Source organism: Drosophila persimilis, unplaced genomic scaffold (genome assembly GCF_003286085.1).
Source record: "Drosophila persimilis strain 14011-0111.01,24,50 unplaced genomic scaffold, DperRS2 tig00000677-arrow-arrow-pilon, whole genome shotgun sequence".
NCBI classification, from domain to species: Eukaryota; Metazoa; Arthropoda; class Insecta; order Diptera; family Drosophilidae; genus Drosophila; species Drosophila persimilis.
In genome coordinates, this window is record NW_020825333.1 from 749,262 (window position 1) to 775,032 (window position 25,771).

Genomic DNA, 25,771 nt, shown 5'->3' on the forward strand with positions numbered 1-25,771 from the left:
ATTTGGTTCGGAAAAAATTGGCCACAGCAACAACAAATTTCGTTTTGGTGTAAGCAGCTGACGCATTCCGATTTGGTTATCGGAACGTTGGCAATTAATAAATTTTTGCGTATAACAGCACAAATGTGCATGTAACAGCTCAGACTGTGCTTGTAACATGTGCTTAACAGAACATCTGGGTGAGCACAGCTGTTTCCCGCCCAATTTAATTCGGACTTCAAAATGTAACATATCGATAAAAAAAATATGTGAAAAATGGAACACCTTAAAACGAAAACGAAACGTTTTGGCTGAAAACGTAATCCGCAAAAGTAAATGAAAAACGGAGCCTGCCTGATTATATTTTCTTAGAGATGGGAAGTTTTGCCTTGTTGTGTTGTACTTTGTACAATAGAAAATTAAATGCGAGGCGTTATCGATACTATCGCATGTATCACATATGTTACTAGGAACTACATGCATTTTGGCGAGAGTGTGCCTATCGAATGCGTTACCACTAAGCAGTCTGTTGATTCTTTTAGCGTCAATGGCTTTAAGCTTAGTTTTATTTAGGAACCACGGTTTGGATGATGTTGAGGGAAAAAGCGAGCAGTAACTTCGGTGCTTGAGACCAGCAAACTCGGCGTATTCTCTCTCCCATTCTGCTTTTAAGATTCTGTGTATTTCGCACATAGCGTCTTTAAGGTTCCATTGAACCACTGTGTATTTTCCTCGTCTGTGGGCTTCCTTGGCTGCTGCGTCAACTGAAGTGTTCTGAGGGATGTTAGCGTGTCCGGGAATGTAGTGAACCTCTACAGTTCTTAGATGTGGATTTTGTTGGATCTTTTCTCTGATTTTGTAGGCGATAGAGTTATCCTGAATGTTCTTCGCCAGAATGAGAGCCCCGTTTCTGCTGTTTGTCAGGAGCGCGACACGAGGAAAATTGTACAAAATAGCATGGCCTTCTCGGAAGCAAGCTGCTCGGCCGACAACGAGGAAAGGGTTTTGTGTGTGTAATAGCTATCTAAAAAACCTGTCCTATCGTGCAGGAAAGCGGCGCTGGAATGCCCATCTGCGACTGACCCATCTGTGTAATAGATTTCAAAACCAACTTTTGTCAGCTGATCCTTCTTTTCCCCGTGGAGCAGCATGATACCTGCCTGGTCTATAGCGTGCTTGTTGGCCGCAGAACCCTTGAAAAAATCTAAGTCGGAGCTGATTTTAGTGCAAAACGAAGATGTGTTCTCGAAAACCTCGACTCTATCTATTATGCTGCCAAACTCCCGATATGCCTTAGCGTAGCCCGTGTTTAAATCCCTTTTTGCTGACACCGTTTCACTTGCTGGGAGATTAAATGCAAACACCTTAACCAACTGTTTCGCCGCCAGGAATCTCATCCTGTAGTCCGGGGGAAGTTCTCCTGCCATCTGATATATGATAGGAACGGGAGTGCAGATTATCAGACCCAGCGACTTTCTGAGGTGATGGTTGCAGTGGGATTTGATTTTGGCCAAGGCAGACTTGGACAGGTTGCAGAATGACGAGCACGCGTACTCTAGCCTGCTTCTGACGAATGACTTGTAAAATATAAGCCCTCTTTTAGGGCTGATACCATAGTGACACCCACTGACTAATCTGAGAAACGCACAGTTTCTGTTCGATTCCGAGATGGCCAGATCAATGTGACCAGAGGCTGATTCACCGGATTGAATGACAGGTTTAGCCTATTGCATTTTCCTCGAACTTATCTATACTGTCTTCCAGCACCCGTTTCGCAATGGATACGTCTTTATGGAAACAAACTATGAAAAAGTCATCAGCATACTGAAACAGTAAGCAGTTATGACTGTTAATATCATGTAGTTCGGCTGTGTAAAGGTTGAAAAGGGTTGGGCTGAGACAGCTACCCTGGCAAACACCTCTGTTCACCTCTACCACGCTTTTGCCCTTTATGAGGATTCGTCTGTTAAGGTATCTGGAGATCCAAGCCGTGAGGCTTGTATTGAACCGCATATCCCTCATCCTGTGCTTGAGTGTGTCCACTCTTACGCAGTCGAACGCTCTTTGTAAATCCTGGCAGGCCGCGACAACCTGACAACCCCACGCCTTCAGCGCCAGAACTTTGTTGATAAGGTCGTTGATGCAAAGAGCCGTGGACCTGTTTCTCCTGAAGGCATAGGACCTGTCCGGCAGCAGGTCACAGTTTGCTATGCGCTCGCCCAACTTCAACTTTATCAACCCCGCTATGGATTTGAACAGCGTGTTAATCAAACAAATCGGCCTATGGTTTTGGAAGGAACTAGGATCTGCATTCTTCTTGGGGATGGGTACCACTTTTATCCTGCGCCAGACTTCAGGGATGACGCCACTCAGCCATACTTTATTTATAATTTCAAAAATGTCTTGTTTTTTCCCGCTTGGTAGCTTTTGAAGCATCCTGAACGAAATGCCATCAGGGCCTCTAGCCGAATTGGGGTTCCTGGTTTTTAGGAAGGCCAGGAATTCTTCCAGTTCCAGGGGTTCCGGGTCGTCTGGTCCTAACAAAGGGGCAGGAATTTTCTTAGGGGGCCTACTGTTTGACGTGGATGGGGTCACTTTCACCATATTGAGAAAGTTTTTGTCATCTTCGTTCGTCCATTTGTTCCCTACATATTTGATTTAACCGTATTTTTGTATGTTCTTCACCCTGCTCCACATAGAGGGCGATGAAGAGACCTCTTCTATAAACTTGGAAAAGTTGCTCTTTCTACGATTTTTTACGTGATTTTGTAGATTTTTGTCAGCTTCTAAGGTTGCTCTGGCATCAGCCAATTTTTTGGTGAGGTAGAATTTTTGCCTGCAAGAGTTTCTCACGCGAAAAAGTTTTTCCGTTTCCTCGTTCCACCATTTCTTAGCGACGTACTTGTTCTTGCTTGGGAATGTGACCGTGTTTTTTAAGGTCAGGGATTTCACTTTTTCATTGAGCTCCTCCAGATTTGAGAAGTCACTTGCACCCAGAATCCGGGCAATTCTGTTGTGAAGGATCTTCTTGCCTTGGAAGGGGGCATTTAGGCCTTGCACTGATATTAAAATTGGGAAGTGGTTGCTGTTCGTAATTTTTGTTTTAAGGACTTGCCAGTTAATAGTTCCATTTCTAAAGTTCGAAAAAGAAAGGTCAAGAACAGAGAATTGAGATGGGCTCCTGGAGAAGGTTGGGGAACCGTCGTTTAGGCAGATAAATCCGGCCTCTCGGGTGGATTTCTCAATGTTGCGACCCTTGCGATCGCAGATCGGATCTCCCCAGATAGAAGACCTAGCGTTGAAGTCCCCGCCCACTATTGAGGGTATGTCAAGCGAAGCCGCGAATTCGAAAACCTTTTTTGTGCCCGATTTAAACTGTGAAACTGTTGTTGATGGCGGTGTATATATGCTAAAAATATTGAAATTGCTCTTGAGGTTTAATGTTTTTATTCCTAAAATTTCCAAGTCGTTCTCTATTTTTAAAATGCTGAATTTAATGTTTTTCCTGACGTAAATGCCAACCCCACCGTAGCCGTCCTCTCTGGGCCTGCAGACAAAGTTGTAGTCTAAAATGCTGCAGTCCGCGTTGTTCAGCACCCAAATCTCTGAGAGGATGTCAATATCTATTGCGTTGTTGTCTAGGAACATTGAGAGGAGCTGTTTGTTGTTGTTGTGTGTCAGACTTTGAATATTTAGCTGGAGAATCTTCATTGTTGGATGTTTTGAGAACCAACAGCCATCCCTTGGGCAATCTGACGCCTATCTAGTTCTGCGTTGGAAGCATTGACAAATTCTCTAATTTCCTTAATAAATTTATTCGCTATAGAATCCCCTTTACTATGTTGTTTGGATCAACCAGGAACGCTGTGAGTTTGGCTCCTAGTGCGTTTAGCTTATCCTGGGCCAGAGAAGAAGCCACGGATGAAGATCTAACAAATTTCTCGCTCATTTGGACGCAGTCTGAGATTATTGAGTTCTTCCACTCTGTCATGTTGGCTGCTGCCTTGGCCGCGTCTGCGTTCCGGGCGGCTACCCTATTGGTTTTGGTCACTTCCGCGATAGAGGTGACAGAATGAACTTCCCTGGCGGACTCTGAGCTGTTATTTAGGAGTTCAGGGGAGCGGCTAGATTGCCAACTGGGTCTGGGAAATTCCACTTGATCCCTTAGGTTGGGGGAAGTTCTATCAAAAAGGATCGGATATCTAGCCTTGACCTCAGCTCTAGTTAGGTTTTCTAGTGTCATAAACTTTTGAATGACGTACGCTTTTTTCCTGGCCTCACACTGCGGGTGGGTGGCAGCATGTTCCCCCTTGCAGTTTGCACAGGCCAGCCCTGAGCAGATAATATCCTTGCTGTGATCTTGTCCGCATTTGAAACATTTCGCTCCACTCTTCCAATGTTGCCCCAGATGGCCAAACCTAAAGCACCTGAAACATTGAATAAGCTGAACAAAAGGTTTCACTTCTACTTTAGAATATAGAAAATTGATTCGGGTTGAGTACCCTTGAGCAGCGAAAACACTGTTTTCCACTAGACCGTTTGCACACTCCGCCGACCCGCACACAATCTTGCACCTGCCATCGCCCATTCTAGCAACCTCCTTGATATCGCTAATGCCCTGTTTCAGCAGCAGATCGGATAGATCAAACTGGTTTATAGCAATTCTGGCATTATTCGCACTCATTTTGTCGATACAAACAATGTATGGGCCTTTATGCCCCTCATAATACTTGTTAGCGATGATTTTACGGTTATTTCCGTTTTTCGTACTCACGGAAGCCACACAAACCGCGTCAGTCTTCTCTCTCTCTTTCGTCGTAGAAATGTTTGCTGTCATGCTTGTTGTCATGTTCGTGGACATATTTGTCGACACGTTCGTCGACATGTTTGATTTCTTGCACAGCAGTTTAGAAGCCAAAAGATGCGGAGCCGTTTTTGCCGCCATCTTTACTCCAGCCCGCATGGCGGAATTAGCTTCTTCTTCCCTTTTTTTCAGCGTTTCCATGCGAATTTTAACTCCCGTCGCCTTTTAGGTACGCGCCATACCAGTGTTGAACAACGTATTCTTCTGAGGAATGATCTTTAATTTCAATATCTGCGATATTATTCAGGTGATTTGACAACACGTCGATATTGAACTTGATGCGACTTATGTATTGTAACAAGTGTATCTCGTTGTGCTCTTGTGAGAGCTTCAAATAAACATCGTTTTTATAATTATTTATAATACTACTGAATGTTTCCTGCTCTTTGTTAATATGGTCTGTTATGTTTCTGAACCTAATTGTCGTTTCCCCATTTACTAGGCTTTGTTGTTTAATGTTAGCTGTAATCTCCTCATCGGCTCTATTTATTGTAACGAATTTATTTATTATTTTCTCTGCGTCGCTTGCGTCCAAGTTCCCTTGAGTCGCTTTTCTTGAGTCTTTTAACTTTTTATTTTTGTTAGTGATCAGTTTTGTTCCGAGGTCATCTAGCACCACGTGTTTGGTGAATCTAGGTGTTAATTTGTTTCGTCTGTTTTCTTTTCTAAACATTATATCGTCTGTTTTGGTCGGTACTGGTTCTTGGCGGTCTTCATTTAGTATAATGTTACTGGTCCTTTATTGGTTCTGGGTTTTTTCCTGTACTTGTGTACATAATCTTTCTCTGTACGCGTTGAGCTCTCTGAGGAACTCGTGTTCGTTATTGAATCGCATGTCTCTGTTAAACGTATGAGTCCATCCAGGGAAAAGCTCGTACGGTGATAGTTTAGTAGCTGAGTGGAAAGCGTTGTTGTATGTGATCAGGGCTTCGGAGAGTATGTCGTCATGGTCTAAGGGTATGATTCGGTAAATTTCCGTTAAGGACGTGTGGAGTCTTTCCACTGAGGAATTACTCGAGGATTGTAGGAACGTAGTTACGTGCATTTGTATATTGAATTGATCGCAAAAATCTCTTCAGATTTTTCCTAAGAACTCCGGACCGTGATCAAATACCAATTGTTTTGGGATTCCGTGTGTATTAATGAATGTTCTCAGGACTCTAGTTGTGTGTAGGCATCTCTGGCTGGGATTATATATCCTGAAGCGAATCTCGAGAATTCGTCCATTATTGTCAGTATGGTTTTGCCATTTATGGTATAGATATCGATATTTATTATCGCTAGTGGGCATGGAGGAGATTCTGTTTCTATGTATTTAATTTTTTGTGGGCTTCTGTCATACTTTAAAGCCTGGCAAATGTCGCAGTTGTTGATGAGTTGTGAGATTTTTTGTCTCATTTGTCGTCTCATTCTGTAATTATTCTTCTTATCTTGTTTCTGAAGGGTACATGTATATTTGTGGAGGGATTTTCTCCTATTACAAATATGATTTGTATGTTAAAGGTGTTCAAGGGATTTTCCGATACTTTGAAATGGTTTTCTTCGTTTGGGTTTGTCATATTGACGTTAATTGTGTTCGCTTCTATGGCTACTCGGCTTAGAGCATCCGCTACTATGTTTTGAGAGACCTTTGTGTATTCTACGTCGTAGTTGTATTCTAATAGTTGTAGTTTCCAGCGTACTAGTTTGGAGTTAGGATCTTTAAAATTCATTAACCATGTTAGGGGTCTGTGATCTGTACGAATCGTGAATTTTTTACCGAATAGATATGGTCTGAAGTATTTTGTTGCCCAAATGATCGCAAGCAATTCTTTTCCGACCGTGAAATACTTTGATTCCGTGTCCGATAAGGTTCTGCTGGCGAATAGACCGGTGTCTGACCCTGGTGTTCCCTGTGATAGGTATGCTCCTATGGCTACATTACTAGCGTCTGAAGTAAGAATAACGGGTTTTGTAAAATCTAGGTATCGTAATATTGGGTCGTCACATAGTAGTGTTTTGCATGTTTCGAACGCCTGTTTATAGTCATCATCCACTCTTACGGGTGCTTTCCCTTTTAGTTTAATTGTCAGTGGTTTTGTAATTTTGGCGAAATCTCTGACAAATTTTCTATAATACCCCAGTAGTTCCAGAAAAGATCTGATTTCTTTCCTAGTTTTTGGTATTGGGAATGACTTTATCGTCTCGATCTTCTTGGGGTTGGGTCTGACCCCTTCCTCTGAGACAATGTGTCCCAGAAATTCGATCTCTTTTCTAAGAAATTCGGATTTTTCGGCTTGAAGTTTGAACTGAGCCTTGGAGACTTTATCGAACACTTGTCTTAAGTTGGCTATGTGTTATTGCAGGGAGGTGGAGAATACTATGATATCATACAAGTAGATGAGGCAGCATATACCAGTTAAGTCAGCGAGGACATTGTCCATGACTCTTTGAAATGTTGCTGGAGCGTTGGTAAAGTCAAAGGGCATGCGGACGAACTCAAAATGTCCTCCTTCTGCTGAGAAGACCGTCTTTTGTGTGTCTCTGGGGTCCATCTCTACTTGATGATATCCGCTTGCTAAGTCTAACGCTGTAAAGTACCTTGCTCTGCCTATCTTATCTAGAACCTCATTCGTATTGGGCATTGGGAATTTATTTTTAACTGTATTTTCCTTTAGTTGTCTGTAGTCGACTACTAGCCTCCACTTCTTTTTGTTGGATGCGTCCATTTTCTTGGATATCGAGAAAACTGGAGCGCTCCACGGGCTGTTGCTATGTTTGATTATGTTTTGGTCAAGTAATTTGATTAATTTTTTCTGAATTTCTATTCTATTTGAACGTACTCGCATGAGAATATGCCGTACTGAACGCTGACTGGGATGTTGATAATTGTTCTTGATTCTTCTTCAATGACATGGACCTCTGTGGCTGAGTTAATCTGCATCGAAGCTAGTTGTCTTTAATATGAGTTTTGGGATGTGGATAATGGCGTTAACTTGCTTAAAATGTCTATTCCTATAAGACCATGGAAGTAGTCGTGGAAATGGAATATCATGAACTGGAATTTTCTATTGTCATTGAATTGTTTGAATATTTGTAGTTCCGTTCTACTTTTAACATGGTGTACGTTTAGTACCGTCTTTATAGGGATTGATGTTTGTATCTCTATCTGGTCGTGGTCCGGTGTGGCATGTGGCCCGGGGGTGGCATGATTGCTGGTACGTTTTTACCAGGTTGGCTCCTAGGGTCTGTATACTAGTTTTGTTGTCCCTGACGATAGTTCAAATTCCTATTATAATAGTTAGAATACCCTCTTTGATTGGCCTGAGAATTTCTGTTTTGGTTGTATCTATTGTTGTTATATTGTGCGAAATTATTTCTCGGTCTAAAATTGTTCATTTGTTGATTGGGGTTGTAATTATTGTTACTGTAAGTATTCGGATTGGTGTTAACTTCCTTGGTAACAGCGTTGGTAGTCTTTGTTATGGTGTCATTTTTTAGTGCGAGAACATTTTGTTCTTGGGTCGCTAAGTTGTGAGCTTCCTGTAGTGAGGTTGGTTCCATGGCTCTTACGACTGTACCTACTTGTCCTTGGCGACTAGTCAGGAAGGTTTGTATGCAGGATTCACTGAAAATTGCCTTCCCGGCTTTTGCCATGATCGGAGTTGATTCGAGAGCGTCTGCGGCTTTGTATAATGCCGACTTTATTTCTGTCACTTGCTTATAAAGTTTGTCCACTGGTAACTTCTTTGTTACTAGGCTGTGGAGTTCGATCAACAGCGCGTGTTGGTCTCGTTTATCGGCGAAGTTGATGGTCAAGGTCTCTTTAATTTCGTCCCAGTTTAGCCCGGGGTCTGATGCAGTTTAGGCATCGTCTTTACCCACTATCTTGTTCCTGATGGCCCTCAAGGGGAACTGGGCATTTGGTGTATGGTCCGTTCCTCTGACGAGCATTAAAATTTTCTCAACATTGTTGATGAATGAGTGCAATTGTTTTTTGTGTCTCCGTCGTAGTCGTGCAGTAGTCGTATTCCGTCCGGTACTCGCAGGGATGTCAATATCTCCCCCGCGCTTGTTGGGATGATGGTGGAGGGTGATGGGGACGAATCTGTAGACGAATTCATATTGAAGCTGTGTATTCCTGTCTGGGCTACTATCTGTTCTGTTTCTAGGTTCTCTTCTCTAGGATCTGTGGTCTTGTTTCTTGATTTGCTCCTGGTGATCGGGACTCTTTTGTCCTTGCCTAGTTTCGACATTCACCTGCTTTTCCTGAAAGTTGTTTTCCTATTGTTCTACTTCTGCCCCTTTTTTTTAATATAGTATAATTTTTAAAGGACTGTGATTTTGATTCTAACGATGCTCGTTATTTTGTTTTTTTTTTTATATCGCGATTTGTGTAAAGTGTGAAATTCTAAATTACAATTACAATGTGTGTAAGACAGTTGTCGGATATAGTGTGTGTATTATACATGGTTATTGGTGGTTGTGTTTTTTCTTTTTTGTTTTATATATATGTGTGTATGTAAGTTGATTGGTAGGGTCTTATTTGTCTAAAATTAAAGCAGGTATGTTTTTGAATGGTTTTAATAACTAGTGTTTTGTTTTTATACCCGATACTCAAAAGGAATCGTTTCCGACCCCATAAAGTATATATATTCTTGATCAGCATCAATAGCCGAGTCGATTGAGCCATGTCTGTCTGTCCGTCTGTCCGTCCGTCCGTCTGTCCGTCCCCTTCAGCGCCTAGTGCTCAAAGACTATAAGAGCTAGAGCAACGATGTTCGGATCCAGACTTCTGTGATATGTCACTGTTACAAGAATATTTCAAAACTTCGCCACGCCCTCTTCCGCCCCCACAAAGAGCGAAAATCTGTGGCATCCACAATTTCGACGATTCGAGAAAACCAAAAACGGTTTCATGGTCGGTTTTGCCAATTGCAAAATGTGATTTCAAGGATCTCAGAACCTATAAAAGCAAGAGAAACCAAATTTAGTCTCCATACTCCTGTGATATCGGACCTTGACCATTTAGTGTCAAAATTTCGCCACAACCCCTTCCGCCCCCACAAAAGAGGAAAATCTGTGGCATTCACAATATTGAAGATTCGAGAAAACTAAAAACGCACAATCATAGAAAATGACCATATCTATCAGATTGTTGGATCTGGATCAGATCGGATAATTTGTATAGCCAAAAGCAACAAATTAATTTGCAGTGGCTACGCAGCGCTCCACGTCACGCTCAGACTGATTTTCTGTCTCTCTCGCACGCACTCTTTGTCGTGTCGTTTAATATTAGCGGCGTCTGCCGGAGGAGAGCCATACTGACTTAGGTTAGGTTAGGTTAGGTTAACCCGGACGGCCCTCAGCGGGGCCGCGCATAGGCCAATATGGCCCTTAGTTATCCGGATGGGGGGGTGTATGAACCGTCGCGGGAGTGTTAATGTGGTTTTAAAAAGTCCCCGAGAATCGAGGTGTTTTTAGCATAGGCCAGCAGTTCCTGAGGCGTCCTTTTGGAGGCATCTTCCAGTGATGCCAACACTGGGGCGCCCAGGTATCTCCTCCTTGCCCTTGAGAGAGCCGGACAGTTGCAGATGAGATGTTCCAGGGTTTCGATAGCCCCAGGTTCCTCACATTTCCTGCAACTGTCTCTGTTGGTGATGCCTAGCTTTGCTGCATGTGCAGCCGCCAGACAGTGACCTGTTAGTATTCCCACCATCAGTCTGCAGTCCTTTCGTGGTAGGTGCAGTAGGTAGTGGCTAAGTTTCTCGTTGCGCTCCTTGCACATTATCTTCGAGGTTCTGCAGGTGGTGGTACTCCTCCACCTGCTATCAGTCTGTGCTCTAGCCTGCTTCTCTAGATCGCCTTGCAGCGTTCTGAGGGAGACAGGCACGTTCTCGGTTCTCCTATTCTCCAGCCCGACGCCCTCCTTAGCTAGTACGTCCGCCGCTTCGTTTCCTTCGATGCCCTGGTGGCTGGGAACCCAATAGATCCGCACTGTCTTTGTCGTGCTTAGGATGTCTAATGCCTCCCTGCTCGCCAAGACACTTCTGGAACTGACCACGGACGACTGCATGGATCTTATCGCCGCTTGGCTGTCGACGAATAGGTTGACCGCATCGTGTGCTCGTTCTGTGAGGAGAGCGACCTCCGCTGCTTTCCCGATGGCAAAAACTTCTGCCTGGAATATGCTGCATGGGTCGGGTAGCTTATACGACAGCCTTATCTCGGGGTCTGTGCAGTATAGGCCCGCTCCTACTCCTCCGTCCATCTTGGAGCCGTCTGTGTATATATTGAGGTGCTCAGTTTGGTCCCTTCCAATCTTCCAGTCTTCAGGTCCCAGAGATGTGGTTGATTTGACGTCAAGGCAAGTTTGGGGGGTCATGTAGTCAGTTGATCTGGTCATTTCCCTGCCGATTGAACTATGCCCGTATCCTTGTGGCGATAGATTTCCTGATGCTATGAGGCGTTGTGCTGCCTTTCCCGCAATCAGGCGAGCTTGAATGTCCAGGGGGTCGATTCCGAGTATGGTTTCGAGTGCTTTTGTTGGGGTTGACCTCAGCGCCCCTGTAATACAGAGCAGAGCCTGTCGCTGAGTCTTCTCCATAAGCTTATGGTATGTCTTCTTTTCAGTAGCCTGCCACCACACTAAGGCTCCATACAGCAGAGTTGGTCGCACCACCGAGATGTAGATCCAGTGCATTAGAGCAGGTGACAGGCCCCATGTGCTGCTGAGCATCTTCTTGGATGCATAAAGCGCAATGGTAGCCTTCTTCACCCTTTCCACTACATTGGGCCTCCATGCCAGCTTGCTGTCCAGTACTGTGCCTAGGTATTTCACCTGTGATTTTGGGGTCAGCCTAGTTTGGTCAATTTTCGGGGGGGTCCATATCGGTACCTTGTACCTCTTGGTAAAGAGGATGAGGTCCGTCTTGTCCGCGTTGATACTGAGTCCTACCTCTTCCGCCCACTCACGTATCTCCCTGAGTGTACGTTCCATTAAGGAGCTGAGGGTCGATGGACATACACCCGTAATAAGTATGCTTATGTCATCTGCATAAGCTGTTATCTTTGGGGCCTTCCTTTCAAATCTCTTGATGAGGTCGTCGACCACCAGATTCCACAGTAGTGGCGACAGGACTCCACCCTGAGGTGTGCCTCTGTGTGCCCCCTTTACCATGGAAGCAGTGCCCCACTCCGATTGCACCCGTCTGCAACTTAGGAGGTTTTTGATCCAGACGTTGATTGCAGGGTGTTGTTATTCGCTTCTAGGCGACTTGTTATTGCGGTTGTGGCCACGTTGTTGAATGCTCCTGAGATGTCCACAAATGCTCCCAAAGCATACTTTTTGTTGTGAAGGGCGCTCTCGATGGTGGCTACTAGCGAGTGTAGTGCCGTCTCCACTGATTTCCCTTTAGTGTAGGCGTGTTGGTTTGTTGACATCAGTCCCTCTACCTCATTCCTGATGTGCAAATCCAACAGCTTTTCTAGTGTTTTTAGTATAAAGGAGGTAAGGCTTATCGGTCTGTAGTCCTTGGGACTCACGTGGCTGCACTTTCCTGCCTTAGGGAGGAAGACAACTCTCGAGGTTCTCCATTGGATGGGGATATAGCCTGTGCTTAGGCATGCTGAGTATATTGCGAGGAGCCATGGGGTGATAACCTCTTTGGTCAACTGCATCATGGCTGGGAATATCCCGTCCAGTCCTGATGCTTTTATGCCCGCGAAGGAGTCTATGGCCCAGTGTATTCTCTTAGTGGTTAACAGACCTATTGGAGGGTGGTGTTCCTCGGTTGCTAGGTCCTGATGCTCCTTGGCGTCAGTGACCTCGGTGCATCCAGGGAAGTGCGCCTCCATTAGTGCTGTTAGGGCTTCTTTGCTGCCCTCTGTCCACTGTCCGGTGTCTAGTTTTAGTTGGCTCTGTACTGACTTAGTATCGGGTATAAATGTAGAGATACGGTCTCCGCAGCAACTCACAACGTTGCCCGAGGGGCGCGTCGAACGCGCAACATTGATGAGTTCGTTGAACGTTCCTTTCACCTGCCCACGCGAATTGTATTAGACGAAACCTTTATACCGTTTAGCTGGACATCACTAGGGGAAGAACATGCCTTAACCAACACAGGAAGAGTGCGTCCAACGACACTAGAGGAAGCTATGGAGCTTTACCAGATTGGTCGGTTTTTAGAGATTGATATTTTGGCGCAAGGCTGTGAGGATTTAATACTCGATGTCCCTTGGTACTTTACCAACAATTTTAAAGTGGGGTTGCCAACCCCATGGCTCCGCGTGGGTGTTTAGACAAGCATGTCAGTACCTACGAGAAGAATTTACCGTTATTAGCACCTCACCTGTCCTGCACCAACTAGATAAAAAGCAACTGTTACATGTTCTGCAGAGTAATTTTTTACAAGCTTCTGAGCTAGAGATTCTGCAGGCTGTTCTTAAATGGGGAGAACAGGAGCTCATTCGCCGTATGGAAGATCGTGAACCAAACTTGTTGTCACACACAGCTCACTCAGTTGCTCGCAAGGGCGTAAAAAAACGTGATTTGAGTGATGTAGAGCTGCGAGACATCATCGCAGAATTATTGCCTTTAGTGCGCATAGACCATGTTTTACCACCACATAGTGAGATACTCGGCCAAGCAACTCGTCGAGGTCTTGTCAGCACGCCACTTTCACATATGATTGGAGATGAACGAGAAAATTTACGTATCAATGCCTGGATACGTAGTGGTAGTAATCAGGGACTCTTTGTAACACCACGTCTCTTTATGCCGTATTTTGAGGAAGTAAAGGCCTTTTTGAAGGATCGATTATCTTCATCTCACGACCAGGTGGAACTAATGCGTATGCGTAGGTCACGACACCCGCCAGATATTCCTGATACCTTGTATATGGTGTCCCACATGAATGCAGCGGCTAATAATGGACTTTGTAGTGTTGTTAATCATGGTGCTATTCATGAAAATATTGACATGATGGTAGGGTCGGCTGTTATACCAGCACCGGATAACCAAACTTTATTGGCAATGCGTAAACGCGAAAATAAACTTCGCCGGTCACCTATGTGCCAGCGTGCATTGCTACTGCCACTTTCATCAGAACATGAAATTGAACGACAAATTCGGCTTCGGGTCGTGAGAGAGTTTAACCTCCTTGATGAAGTATCAGCCAGAAAAGTGATGCTGTTCACAAAGAAAATCCGTGTGGAGTTGCGTCCACTGCTCAAAGCGAAGACAATTTGCTTGAAGATGAAGATCAAAGCCCACCGCCATCACCAGCGGCTACTGGCTCAGTTCCGCAAAACACAACCGTTGGATCTTCTTTTTTATCGTCCTCGTCAATGGGATCGTCAGCATCATCAATCTGTGGCACCGGTGGAGTACACCCCTATTATAGCCAAAATCTCACTTTTCCGCGTCACCAAACAAATGGTCTTTTTGGTGTAGCCAGTATTTTAGCAACCAACTCTGGTCCTGCGCTTCAGTGTAGCTATGCACGTATTTCAGCGTCAGCGCGTCCACGAAATGAACTGCCGGCGTTAATAACTGAAGGGGACTTTCGATTTTCGCATGGAAATAGCTTTGGCTTGGATATGAGTGTTGAGAATGACGCATGTGCTTTGGACTCTGGAAATAGTCATCTTTCAGATATGATGCCGGATGTGGCTATGGCCACCGCATCGTTAGGTCAGCTTCATTTGTCGAATAATACTGGAAATACTAGCGGCCGTAGCGTCGGCAGCAATAACGACATGCCAGAAAGTTTACAATTAGATTTGGGGGATGGTCCAAGCCCTCGCGTAGTTGGAAACGTTCCAAGTGCACTGACCTTGCGAAGTATACACGTAAGTATTTCCTTCTCGGTATTTATCCTAAAATAAAAATTTTCTATTAATTTTAGCACGCTCTGCCACAAAGCAACTATCACCGCTTCGTGCAGCGCTCTAGTTCGCCATTTGATATAATGCGTCATGGACAGTTATCGCCCACATCACACCCTCCAAATCCTGGGTCATTCAACTCTGGACCACCAAGGTTTTTATAGAGGTTGCAAGTGGGCCCAGATCCGGGGCACTTTATTTTGGAATGCCTTTCTAAACAAAAATTAAACTAAAAATGTAATTTAACAATCTAGATAAATAAAATAAACTATTAAATAAAGCTTACGGAATTTTTCTCTTTGGCAAAGGCTTAAAATTAGATAGTATGTATAATGTTAAAAATACTTAATTTGTTTATTAAATCTGCAACCCTTTTGAACCTTTGTTACTTGTTTACCCTAGTAGTTGGCAGATTACAACACACAGTAAATTGACCTTCCTTGCCAAATTCAACCCACCATAAACTTAAGTCGTCGAATGCTTTACCCGCTTAATCTGCCGAAATGTATAAAGTAACTAGACTCAAGATACCTCTTGGTCATATGGTCATATATTTCAGATGTTTTAGATTTTATATAGAAAGATATCTCTCTAGGGAAAGGGAGGTACTGAAGTAGTGTATCTTTCGGCGTCTGGCTCGAATTGGGAGTGTGAGATCGCTCCCCTGCGGTTGGCCGAGGTTTTTTCGTTCTATCAAGTTCCACCAATAGACTGAGCAAGACAAACAAAATAAATGTATGGGACCATATAGTCTGGAAGTGCCAGCTGAAGTTATATACATATGTATATTCATAAATGCAGGTTTCAAGCCAGCCAGATCCAACGCGGACGGAAGAAGGCGCCGACGCCGTCTCGTAGAATGGGACATGCCCTGTAATCTGGAAAAAAATCATAGCTAACTATCATACCCTAACAAACCTAACATATACTATATTAAAACTAGTCTTTAGTCTTCAACACATATGTAGCTATACCCCCAAACCATAATGGCCGAACCGACATTGTACATACATAAATCAGTCGAAAATTTCATATAGCACATAAACTTTATTATAAAGGTTATTATTATTAGGATTATATTTGGTTTTTTTATACCCGATACTCATAATGAGTATTGTGGAGATTTGTGGTGAAAATAGATGTGTGTAACGTCCAGAAGGAATCGTTTCCGACCCCATAAAGTATATATATTCTTGATCACCATCAATAGCCGAGTCGATTGAGCCCTGTCTGTCTGTCCGTCTGTCCGTCCCTATTAGCGCCTAGTGCTCAAAGACTATAAGAGCTAGAGCAACGACATTTTATATCTAGACTTCTGTGATATGTCACTGTTACAAGCCCTCACAAAGGGCGAAAATCTGTGGCATCCACAATTTTAGAGATACGAGAAAACAGAAAATGTTGAATCGCAGAGGATGACTATATCTTCTAGAATGCAAAATCAGAACCAGATCGTATAATTATTATAGCCAGAATCAAGAAAACAATTTCATTCTTTCTCGCTCTGTCTTTCTCTAACACACAGGTTTCATGGTCGGCTTTTCTTATTGCAAAATATGAGTTAAAGGATCTCAGACACTATAAAAGCTAGAGAAACCAAATTTGGTATACACACTCCTGTGATATCGGAACTTGACCGTTTTATGTCAAAATTTCGCCACACCGCCTTCCGCCCCTGCAAAGGACGAAAATCTGGGGCATCCACAAATCTCAGAGAGTATTAAGGCTAGAGCAACCAAATGTGGTATTCACACTCCTGTTCGAACTCACTGTTAAACGTATATCTCGCCCCACCCCCCTCCGCTCCCACAAAAGAGGAAAATCTGTGGCATCCACAATATTGAAGAAACGAGATCGGATCATTTTTGTAGGCAAAAGGAAGAAATTAATTTGCAGTGGCTACGCAGCGCCCGACGACACGCTCAGACTGATTTTCTGTCTCTCTCGCACGCACTCTTTGTCGTGTCGTTCAATAATAGCGGCGTCTGCCGGAGGAGAGCCATACTGACTAAGTATCGGGTATATAGGTATAGTTGCGGTCTCCGCAGCAACTCAAAACGTTGCCCCTCGTTTTGTAATTTAATTGATGTATTGATAATTTGTAAACATTGATGAGTGCGTTGAACGTTCCTTTCACGTGCCCACGCGAATTGTATTAGACGAAATATTATACCGTTAACCTGGACATTATTGATTTGTCACTGATTTTACGCGGTGTTGGATCGGGTACGTCGGCAGGATCACTAGGGGAAATGCATGCCTTAACCAACACAGGAAAAGTGCGCCCAACGACACTAGAGGAAGCTATGGAGCTTTACCAGATTGGTCGGTTTTTAGAGATTGATATTTTGGCGCAAGGCTGTGAGGATTTAATACTCGATGTCCCTTGGTACTTTACCAACAATTTTAAAGTGGGGTTGCCAACCCCATGGCTCCGCGTGGGTGTTTGGACAAGCATGTCAGTACCTACGAGAAGAATTTACCGTTATTAGCACCTCACCTGTCCTGCACCAACTAGATAAAAAGCAACTGTTACATGTTCTGCAGAGTAATTTTTTACAAGCTTCTGAGCTAGAGATTCTGCAGGCTGTTCTTAAATGGGGAGAACAGGAGCTCATTCGCCGTATGGAAGATTGTGAACCAAACTTGTTGTCACACACAGCTCACTCAGTTGCTCGCAAGGGCGTAAAAAAAACGTGATTTGAGTGATGTAGAGCTGCGAGACATCATCGCAGAATTATTGCCTTTAGTGCGCATAGACCATGTTTTACCACCACATAGTGAGATACTCGGCCAAGCAATTCGTCGAGGTCTTGTCAGCACGCCACCTTCACATATGATTGGAGATGAACGAGAAAATTTACGTATCAATGCCTGGATACGTAGTGGTAGTAATCAGGGACTCTTTGTAAGACCACGTCTCTTTATGCCGTATTTTGAGGAAGTAAAGGCCTTGTTGAAGGATCGATTATCTTCATCTCACCACCATCTCACCACCACCACCACTTCATCGCGACACCCGCCAGATATTCCTGATACCTTGAATATGGTGTCCCACATGAATGCAGCGGCTAATAATGGACTTTGTAGTGTTGTTAATCGTGGTGATATTCATGAAAATATTGACATGATGGTAGGGTCGGCTGTTATACCAGCACCGGATAACCAAACTTTATTGGCAATGCGTAAACGCGAAAATAAACTTCGCCAGTCACCTATGTGCCAGCGTGCTTGTTTTGGGTTCACAGATCCTCCCATTTGCATGGGAATAGCTTGTTGGTTTTTCGGCAAATTCGTTTCGGAATTCCCAAATATCCTTATTCACAGGGTCGCCTTTCGGGCTTTCCCCTACTGGTTGTAGTGGCATCACCGTCATCTGATGATCCGCGCACTGTATTGGCTTTTTTCATATTACAATCGCACAACTCTCGATTGTAACCGTTCTCAGTATCTTTTCAATACCATGAATGACCATGAGGTTCCCCGTTCTTTCAACGGGCTTACTACCTCAACTTGTTTGTTTTATTTCAAAAATTCTTAGAAACTTTTTCAGTTTTTTCAAACACCTTGATTTGTTTATTTCAAACATTCTCTCAACTTTGTTTCAGTCGATCTGCTTCATTTCTTGCTACTGCCACTTTCATCAAAACATTAAATTGAACGACAAATTCGGCTTCGGGTCGTGAGAGAATTATCTGATATTCTGGAAAACTCACACCAATCCAGCTAGAAAAGTGATGATGTTCACAAAGAAAATCCGGGTGGAGTTGCGTCCACTACTCAAGGCGAGGACAATTTGCTTGAAGATGAAGATCAAAGCCCACCGCCATCACCAGCGGCTACTGGCTCAGTTCCGGGAAACACAACCGTTGGATCTTCTTTTTTATCGTCCTCGTCAATGGGATCGTCAGCATCATCAATCTGTGGCACCGATGGAGTACACCCCTATTATAGCCGAAATCTCACTTTTCCGCGTCACCAATCAAATGGTCTTTTTGGTGTAGCCAGTATTTTAGCAACCAACTCTGGTCCTGCGCTTCAGTGTAGCTATGCACGTATTTCAGCGTCAGCGCGTCCACGAAATGAACTGCCGGCGTTAATAACTGAAGGGAACTTTCGATTTCCGCATGGAAATAGCTTAGGCTTGGATATGAGTGTTGAGAACGGCGCATGTGCTTTGGACTCTGGAAATAGTCATCTTTCAGATATGATGCCGGATGTGGCTATGGCCACCGCATCGTTAGGTCAGCTTCATTTGTCGAATAGTACTGGAAATACTAGCGGCCGTAGCGTCGGCAGCAATAACGACATGCCAGAAAGTTTACAATTAGATTTGGGGGATGGTCCAAGCCCTCGCGTAGTTGGAAACGTTCCAAGTGCACTGACCTTGCGAAGTATTCACGTAAGTATTTCCTTCTCGGTATTTATCCTAAAATAAAAATTTTCCATTAATTTTAGCACGCTCTGCCACAAAGCAACTATCACCGCTTCGTGCAGCGCTCTAGTTCGCCATTTGATATGATGCGTCATGGACAGTTATCGCCCACATCACACCCTCCAAGTCCTGGGTCATTTAACTCTGGACCACCCAGGTTTTTATAGAGGTTGCAAGTGGGCCCAGATCCGGGGCACTTTATTTTGGCATGCCTTTCTGAACAAAAATTAAACTAACAATGTAATTTAACAATCTAGATAAATAAAATAAACTATTAAATAAAGCTTACGGAATTTTTCTCTTCGGCAAGGGCTTAAAATTAGATAGTATGTATAAGTATGTATATTATCTCTGGTATTTGCGAAGAAAAAACAAGTTTAAGTAATTTGTTTATTACATCTGCAACCCTTTTGCACCTTTGTTACTCGTTGACCCTAGTAGTTGGCAGATTGCAACACACCATAAATTGACCTTCCTTGCCAAATCCAACCCACCATAAACTTAAGTCGTCGAATGCTTTACCCGTTTAATCTGTAGAAATGTAAAAAGTAACTAGACTCAAGATACCTCTTGGTCATATGGTCATATATTTCAGATGTTTTCGATCTTATATATAAAGATATCTCTCTAGTGAAAGGGAGGTACTGAAGTAGTGTATCTTTCAGCGTCTGGCTCGAGATGGGAGTGTGAGATCGCTCCCCTGCGGTTGGCCGAGGTTTTTTCGTTCTATTAAGTTCCACCAATAGACTGAGCAAGACAAACTAAATAAATGTATGGGACCATATGCTGGAAGTGCCAGCTGAAGTTATATACATATGTATATTCATAAATGCAGGTTTCAAGCCAGCCAGATCCAAAGCGGACGGAAGAAGGCGCCGACGACGTCTCGTAGCGCAGAAGGGGAGCGGCGCTCGTTCAGCATGGCCAATCCGAGATAGGGGTGGGCGAAGCCAAGAAGCTGCGGATGCAGCACGCCAGAGATTTCTACTTTCACCCAATAAGCGCAGAGAAGGACCATTAGAAGCCGTTGCAAGGCGTGGCAAGGCGAATGGGACATGAACTGTAACCTGGAAAAAAAACAGCTAACTATCATACCCTAACAAACCATATACTATATTAAAACTAGTCTTTAGTCTTCAACACATATGTAGCTATACCCCCAAACCATAATGGCCATAATTGGATAGCGAACCGACATTGTACATACATAAATCAGTCAAAAATTTCATAAAGCCCATAAACTTTATTATAAAGGTTATTATTATTAGGATTATATTTGGTTTTGTTATACCCGATACTCAAAATGAGTATTGTGGAGATTTGTGGTGAAAATAGATGTGTGTAACGTCCAGAAGGAATCGTTTCCGACCCCATAAAGTATATATATTCTTGATCACCATCAATAGCCGAGTCGATTGAGCCCTGTCTGTCTGTCCCTCTGTCCGTCCCTATTAGCGCCTAGTGCTCAAAGACTATAAGAGCTAGTGCAACGACATTTTATATCTAGACTGCTGTGATATGTCACTGTTACAAGCCCTCACAAAGGGCGAAAATCTGTGGCATCCACAATTTTAGAGATACGAGAAAACAGAAAACGTTGAATGGCAGAGGATGACTATATCTTCTAGAATGCAAAATCAGAACCAGATCGTATAATTATTATAGCCAGAATCAAGAAAACAATTTCATTCTTTCTCGCACACACAGGTTTCATGGTCGGCTTTGCTTATTGCAAAATATGAGTTCAAGGATCTCAGACACTATAAAATCTAGAGAAACCAAATTTGGTATACACACTCCTGTGATATCGGAACTTGACCGTTTTATGTCAAAATTTCGCCACACCGCCTTCCGCCCCCGCAAAGGACGAAAATCTGGGGCATCCACAAATCTCAGAGACTATTAAGGCTAGAGCAACCAAATGTGGTATTCACACTCCTGTTCGAACTCACTGTTAAACGTATATCTCGCCCCACCCCCCTCCGCTCCCACAAAAGAAGAAAATCTGTGGCATCCACAATATTGAAGAAACGAGATCGGATCATTTTTGTAGGCAAAAGGAAGAAGTTAATTTGCAGTGGCTACGCAGCGCCCGACGACACGCTCAGACTGATTTTCTGTCTCTCTCGCACGCACTCTTTGTCGTGTCGTTCAATAATAGCGGCGTCTGCCGGAGGAGAGCCATACTGACTAAGTATCGGGTATATAGGTATAGTTGCGGTCTCCGCAGCAACTCAAAACGTTGCCCCTCGTTTTGTAATTTAATTGATGTATTGATAATTTGTAAACATTGATGAGTGCGTTGAACGTTCCTTTCACGTGCCCACGCGAATTGTATTAGACGAAATATTATACCGTTAACCTGGACATTATTGATTTGACACTGATTTTACGCGGTGTTGGATCGGGTACGTCGGCAGGATCACTAGGGGAAATGCATGCCTTAACCAACACAGGAAGAGTGCGTCCAACGACACTAGAGGAAGCTATGGAGCTTTACCAGATTGGTCGGTTTTTAGAGATTGATATTTTGGCGCAAGGCTGTGAGGATTTAATACTCGATGTCCCTTGGTACTTTACCAACAATTTTAAAGTGGGGTTGCCAACCCCATGGCTCCGCGTGGGTGTTTGGACAAGCATGTCAGTACCTACGAGAAGAATTTACCGTTATTAGCACCTCACCTGTCCTGCACCAACTAGATAAAAAGCAACTGTTACATGTTCTGCAGAGTAATTTTTTACAAGCTTCTGAGCTAGAGATTCTGCAGGCTGTTCTTAAATGGGGAGAACAGGAGCTCATTCGCCGTATGGAAGATTGTGAACCAAACTTGTTGTCACACACAGCTCACTCAGTTGCTCGCAAGGGCGTAAAAAAAAACGTGATTTGAGTGATGTAGAGCTGCGAGACATCATCGCAGAATTATTGCCTTTAGTGCGCATAGACCATGTTTTACCACCACATAGTGAGATACTCGGCCAAGCAATTCGTCGAGGTCTTGTCAGCACGCCACCTTCACATATGATTGGAGATGAACGAGAAAATTTACGTATCAATGCCTGGATACGTAGTGGTAGTAATCAGGGACTCTTTGTAAGACCACGTCTCTTTATGCCGTATTTTGAGGAAGTAAATGCCTTGTTGAAGGATCGATTATCTTCATCTCACCACCAGGTGGAACTAATGCGTATGCGTAGGTCACGACACCCGCCAGATATTCCTGATACCTTGTATATGGTGTCCCACATGAATGCAGCGGCTAATAATGGACTTTGTAGTGTTGTTAATCGTGCTATTCATGAAAATATTGACATGATGGTAGGGTCGGCTGTTATACCAGCACCGGATAACCAAACTTTATTGGCAATGCGTAAACGCGAAAATAAACTTCGCCAGTCACCTATGTGCCAGCGTGCATTGCTACTGCCACTTTCATCAAAACATGAAATTGAATGACAAATTCGGCTTCGGGTCGTGAGAGAGTTTAACCTCCCTGATGAAGTATCTGATATTCTGGAAAGCTCACACCAATCCAGCCAGAAAAGTGATGATGTTCACAAAGAAAATCCGTGTGGAGTTGCGTCCACTACTCAAAGCGAGGACAATTTGCTTGAAGATGAAGATCAAAGCCCACCGCCATCACCAGCGGCTACTGGCTGAGTTCCGCGAAACACAACCGTTGGATCTTCTTTTTTATCGTCCTCGTCAATGGGATCGTCAGCATCATCAATCTGTGGCACCGATGGAGTACACCCCTATTATAGCCGAAATCTCACTTTTCCGCGTCCCCAATCAAATGGTCTTTTTGGTGTAGCCAGTATTTTAGCAACCAACTCTGGTCCTGCGCTTCAGTGTAGCTATGCACGTATTTCAGCGTCAGCGCGTCCACGAAATGAACTGCCGGCGTTAATAGCTGAAGGGGACTTTCGATTTCCGCATGGAAATAGCTTGGGCTTGGATATTAGTGTTGAGAACGGCGCATGTGCTTTGGACTCTGGAAATAGTCATCTTTCAGATATGATGCCGGATGTGGCTATGGCCACCGCATCGTTAGGTCAGCTTCATTTGTCGAATAGTACTGGAAATACTAGCGGCCATAGCGTCGGCAGCAATAACGACATGCCAGAAAGTTTATAATTAGATTTGGGGGATGGTCCAAGCCCTCGCGTAGTTGGAAACGTTCCAAGTGCACTGACCTTGCGAAGTATACACGTAAGTATTTCCTTTTCGGTATTTATCCTAAAATAAAAATTTTCCATTAATTTTAGCACGCTCTGCCACAAAGCAACTATCACCGCTTCGTGCAGCGCTCTGGTTCGCCATTTGATATGATGCGTCATGGACAGTTATCGCCCACATCACACCCTCCAAATCCTGGGTCATTTAACTCTGGACCACCCAGGTTTTTATAGAGGTTGCAAGTGGGCCCAGATCCGGGGCACTTTATTTTGGCATGCCTTTCTGAACAAAAATTAAACTAAAAATGTAATTTAACAATCTAGATAAATAAAATAAACTATTAAATAAAGCTTACGGAATTTTTCTCTTCGGCAAGGGCTTTAAATTAGATAGTATGTATAATGCTAAAAATACTTAAGTATGTATATTATCTCTGGTATTTGCGAAGAAAAAACCAGTTTAAGTAATTTGTTTATTACATCTGCAACCCTTTTGCACCTTTGTTACTCGTTGACCCTAGTAGTTGGCAGATTACAACACACAATAAATTGACCTTCCTTGCCAAATCCAACCCATCATAAACTTAAGTCGTCGAATGCTTTACCCGTTTAATCTGTCGAAATGTATAAATTAACTAGACTCAAGATACCTCTTGGTCATATGGTCATATATTTCAGATGTTTTAGACTTTATATAGAAAGATATCTCTCTAGTGAAAGGGAGGTACTGAAGTAGTGTATCTTTCAGCGTCTGGCTCGAATTGGGAGTGTGAGATCGCTCCCCTGCGGTTGGCCGAGGTTTTTTCGTTCTATCAAGTTCCACCAATAGACTGAGCAAGACAAACAAAATAAATGTATGGGACCATATAGTCTGGAAGTGCCAGCTGAAGTTATATACATATACATATACATATACATACAAATATAGACTTTTTATACCCGATACTTAAAATGAGTATTGGGGTATATTAGATTTGTGGTGAAAATGGATGTGTGTAACGTCCAGAAGGAATCGTTTCCGACGCCACACCCCCTTCCGCCCCCGCAAAGGACGAAAATCTGGGTCATCCACAAATCTCAGAGATGCGATAATTATTTAACCCCAGGGCGAGCTTAGCTATAGCGACATCCTCCGTTTGGTTACCAGGCGCCAGGATGGCAAGCTCCAGGAGGTAGGGAATAATGTTAATAGAATCCGAAGGACGGCAAAGGGCGAGCTGTTGCTCGAGCTCAACGGCGCGAGTAAAAGCAACATGGCCAAGCTCAAGCAGCAGTGATAGCTGCAGCGATAGACGTTCCCAGCGTGGACATCAGCGCCATTAAAAGCCTGAGGCCAACTTTTGCTGGTACACAACTGGCAGTTGTGTGCCTGCCGCCCGTGCAGGCAAGAGCTCTTCTCGAAGCGGGAAAACTCAAAGTTGGCTGGACAAGCTGCAGGACCCGGGAGCGGACAGCTCAAAGACGATGCTACAGATGTGTGGAGTTTGGGCACCTACCAATCAGGTGTAAGAGCGCGGTGGATCGCACCGGATGCTGCCTCAGAAGCTGCGTAAATGGGCACAAGGCGGCAGCCTGCCAGAGCGATCTGCGGTGTTTCATCTGCACTGCTAAGAGAATTGGCAATTGATCTCGCCATGCTCAGCGAGGCATACCAAAATAGGGAGTCCCCTGGGTTCATCCTGAATGCCACCAAAAACGCTGCGATATGGCTATGCGGGGCCACGCCATTGCAATTTTCCCTCATAAGCGCTGCGGCTGGATTTGTGCGCGCTAAGGTCAGAGGGGTGGGGATATACAGCGTCTACCTCGCCCCAAACCTGTCGCTCTCCGAGTTCGCAGGTACTCTAGACAACATAGCGGCTGATGCTAGAGGACGTCAGCGTGGCGACGAATGCGAGAGGAAGGGCTCTGCTGGAGATCACTGTGCCCCTGGACATCGCGCTCCTCAACCAGGGAAACCAGCATACATTCTTCAGAGCGGGAATCGGATCGGCCATCGGCCTTACGTTCGTCAGCAGCTCACTCTTCAACTCAGCGGGCTGGATCTTCAGCAGCCTCTACACATGGAGCGAACAGGTCAATTATCTGGCACATAGGCCAACAGACGGCTAGCGTAGAGACAGCTACGCCTAGATGGAAATGCTATTGCGCCTATACGCTCAACACGGCATTGTTCACGGAGCTTATGTCCAACCTCACGGCGGATGGAAATGCTTAGTGCATGGTCAACCATGTCATGGAGCATCTGGAAGCAGCATGCACTGCCACCATGGCTCAGAGGAGGCAACCTGTGAATGCAATCAAGCACGACGCCGCTACCAGCGCTCGCGCGGAAGCACTGCCTTTCCGCAATGGCAATCCACGTTCAGGGACTGAGAAGAGCTCTCAAGGCGGCCTGCTCAACCAGTGCCTTCGCGAAGGAGTGTTTCCCGTGAGATGGAAAATCCAGA

At 44.2% G+C, this 25,771-nt stretch overlaps 1 protein-coding gene and 2 pseudogenes across 1 annotated transcript in view; all 3 read left to right on the forward strand.

Annotated features, from left to right (window-relative positions):
• The window catches only part of LOC113566366 (BTB/POZ domain-containing protein 7-like), a 43,411-nt gene extending 28,537 nt beyond the window's left edge, over positions 1-14,874 (forward strand). Inside the window, 4 exon segments of the mRNA XM_026991671.1 lie at positions 12,792-13,050; positions 13,052-14,037; positions 14,040-14,674; positions 14,731-14,874. Coding sequence (XP_026847472.1) covers positions 12,792-13,050; positions 13,052-14,037; positions 14,040-14,674; positions 14,731-14,874 — 2,024 coding nt within the window.
• A 1,937-nt stretch (positions 14,875-16,811) lies between these two features.
• Positions 16,812-19,361, forward strand: LOC113566367 (annotated as a pseudogene).
• Positions 19,362-21,428: 2,067 nt separating this feature from the next.
• LOC113566368 lies at positions 21,429-23,623 on the forward strand (annotated as a pseudogene).
• The last annotated feature ends 2,148 nt before the right edge of the window (positions 23,624-25,771 follow it).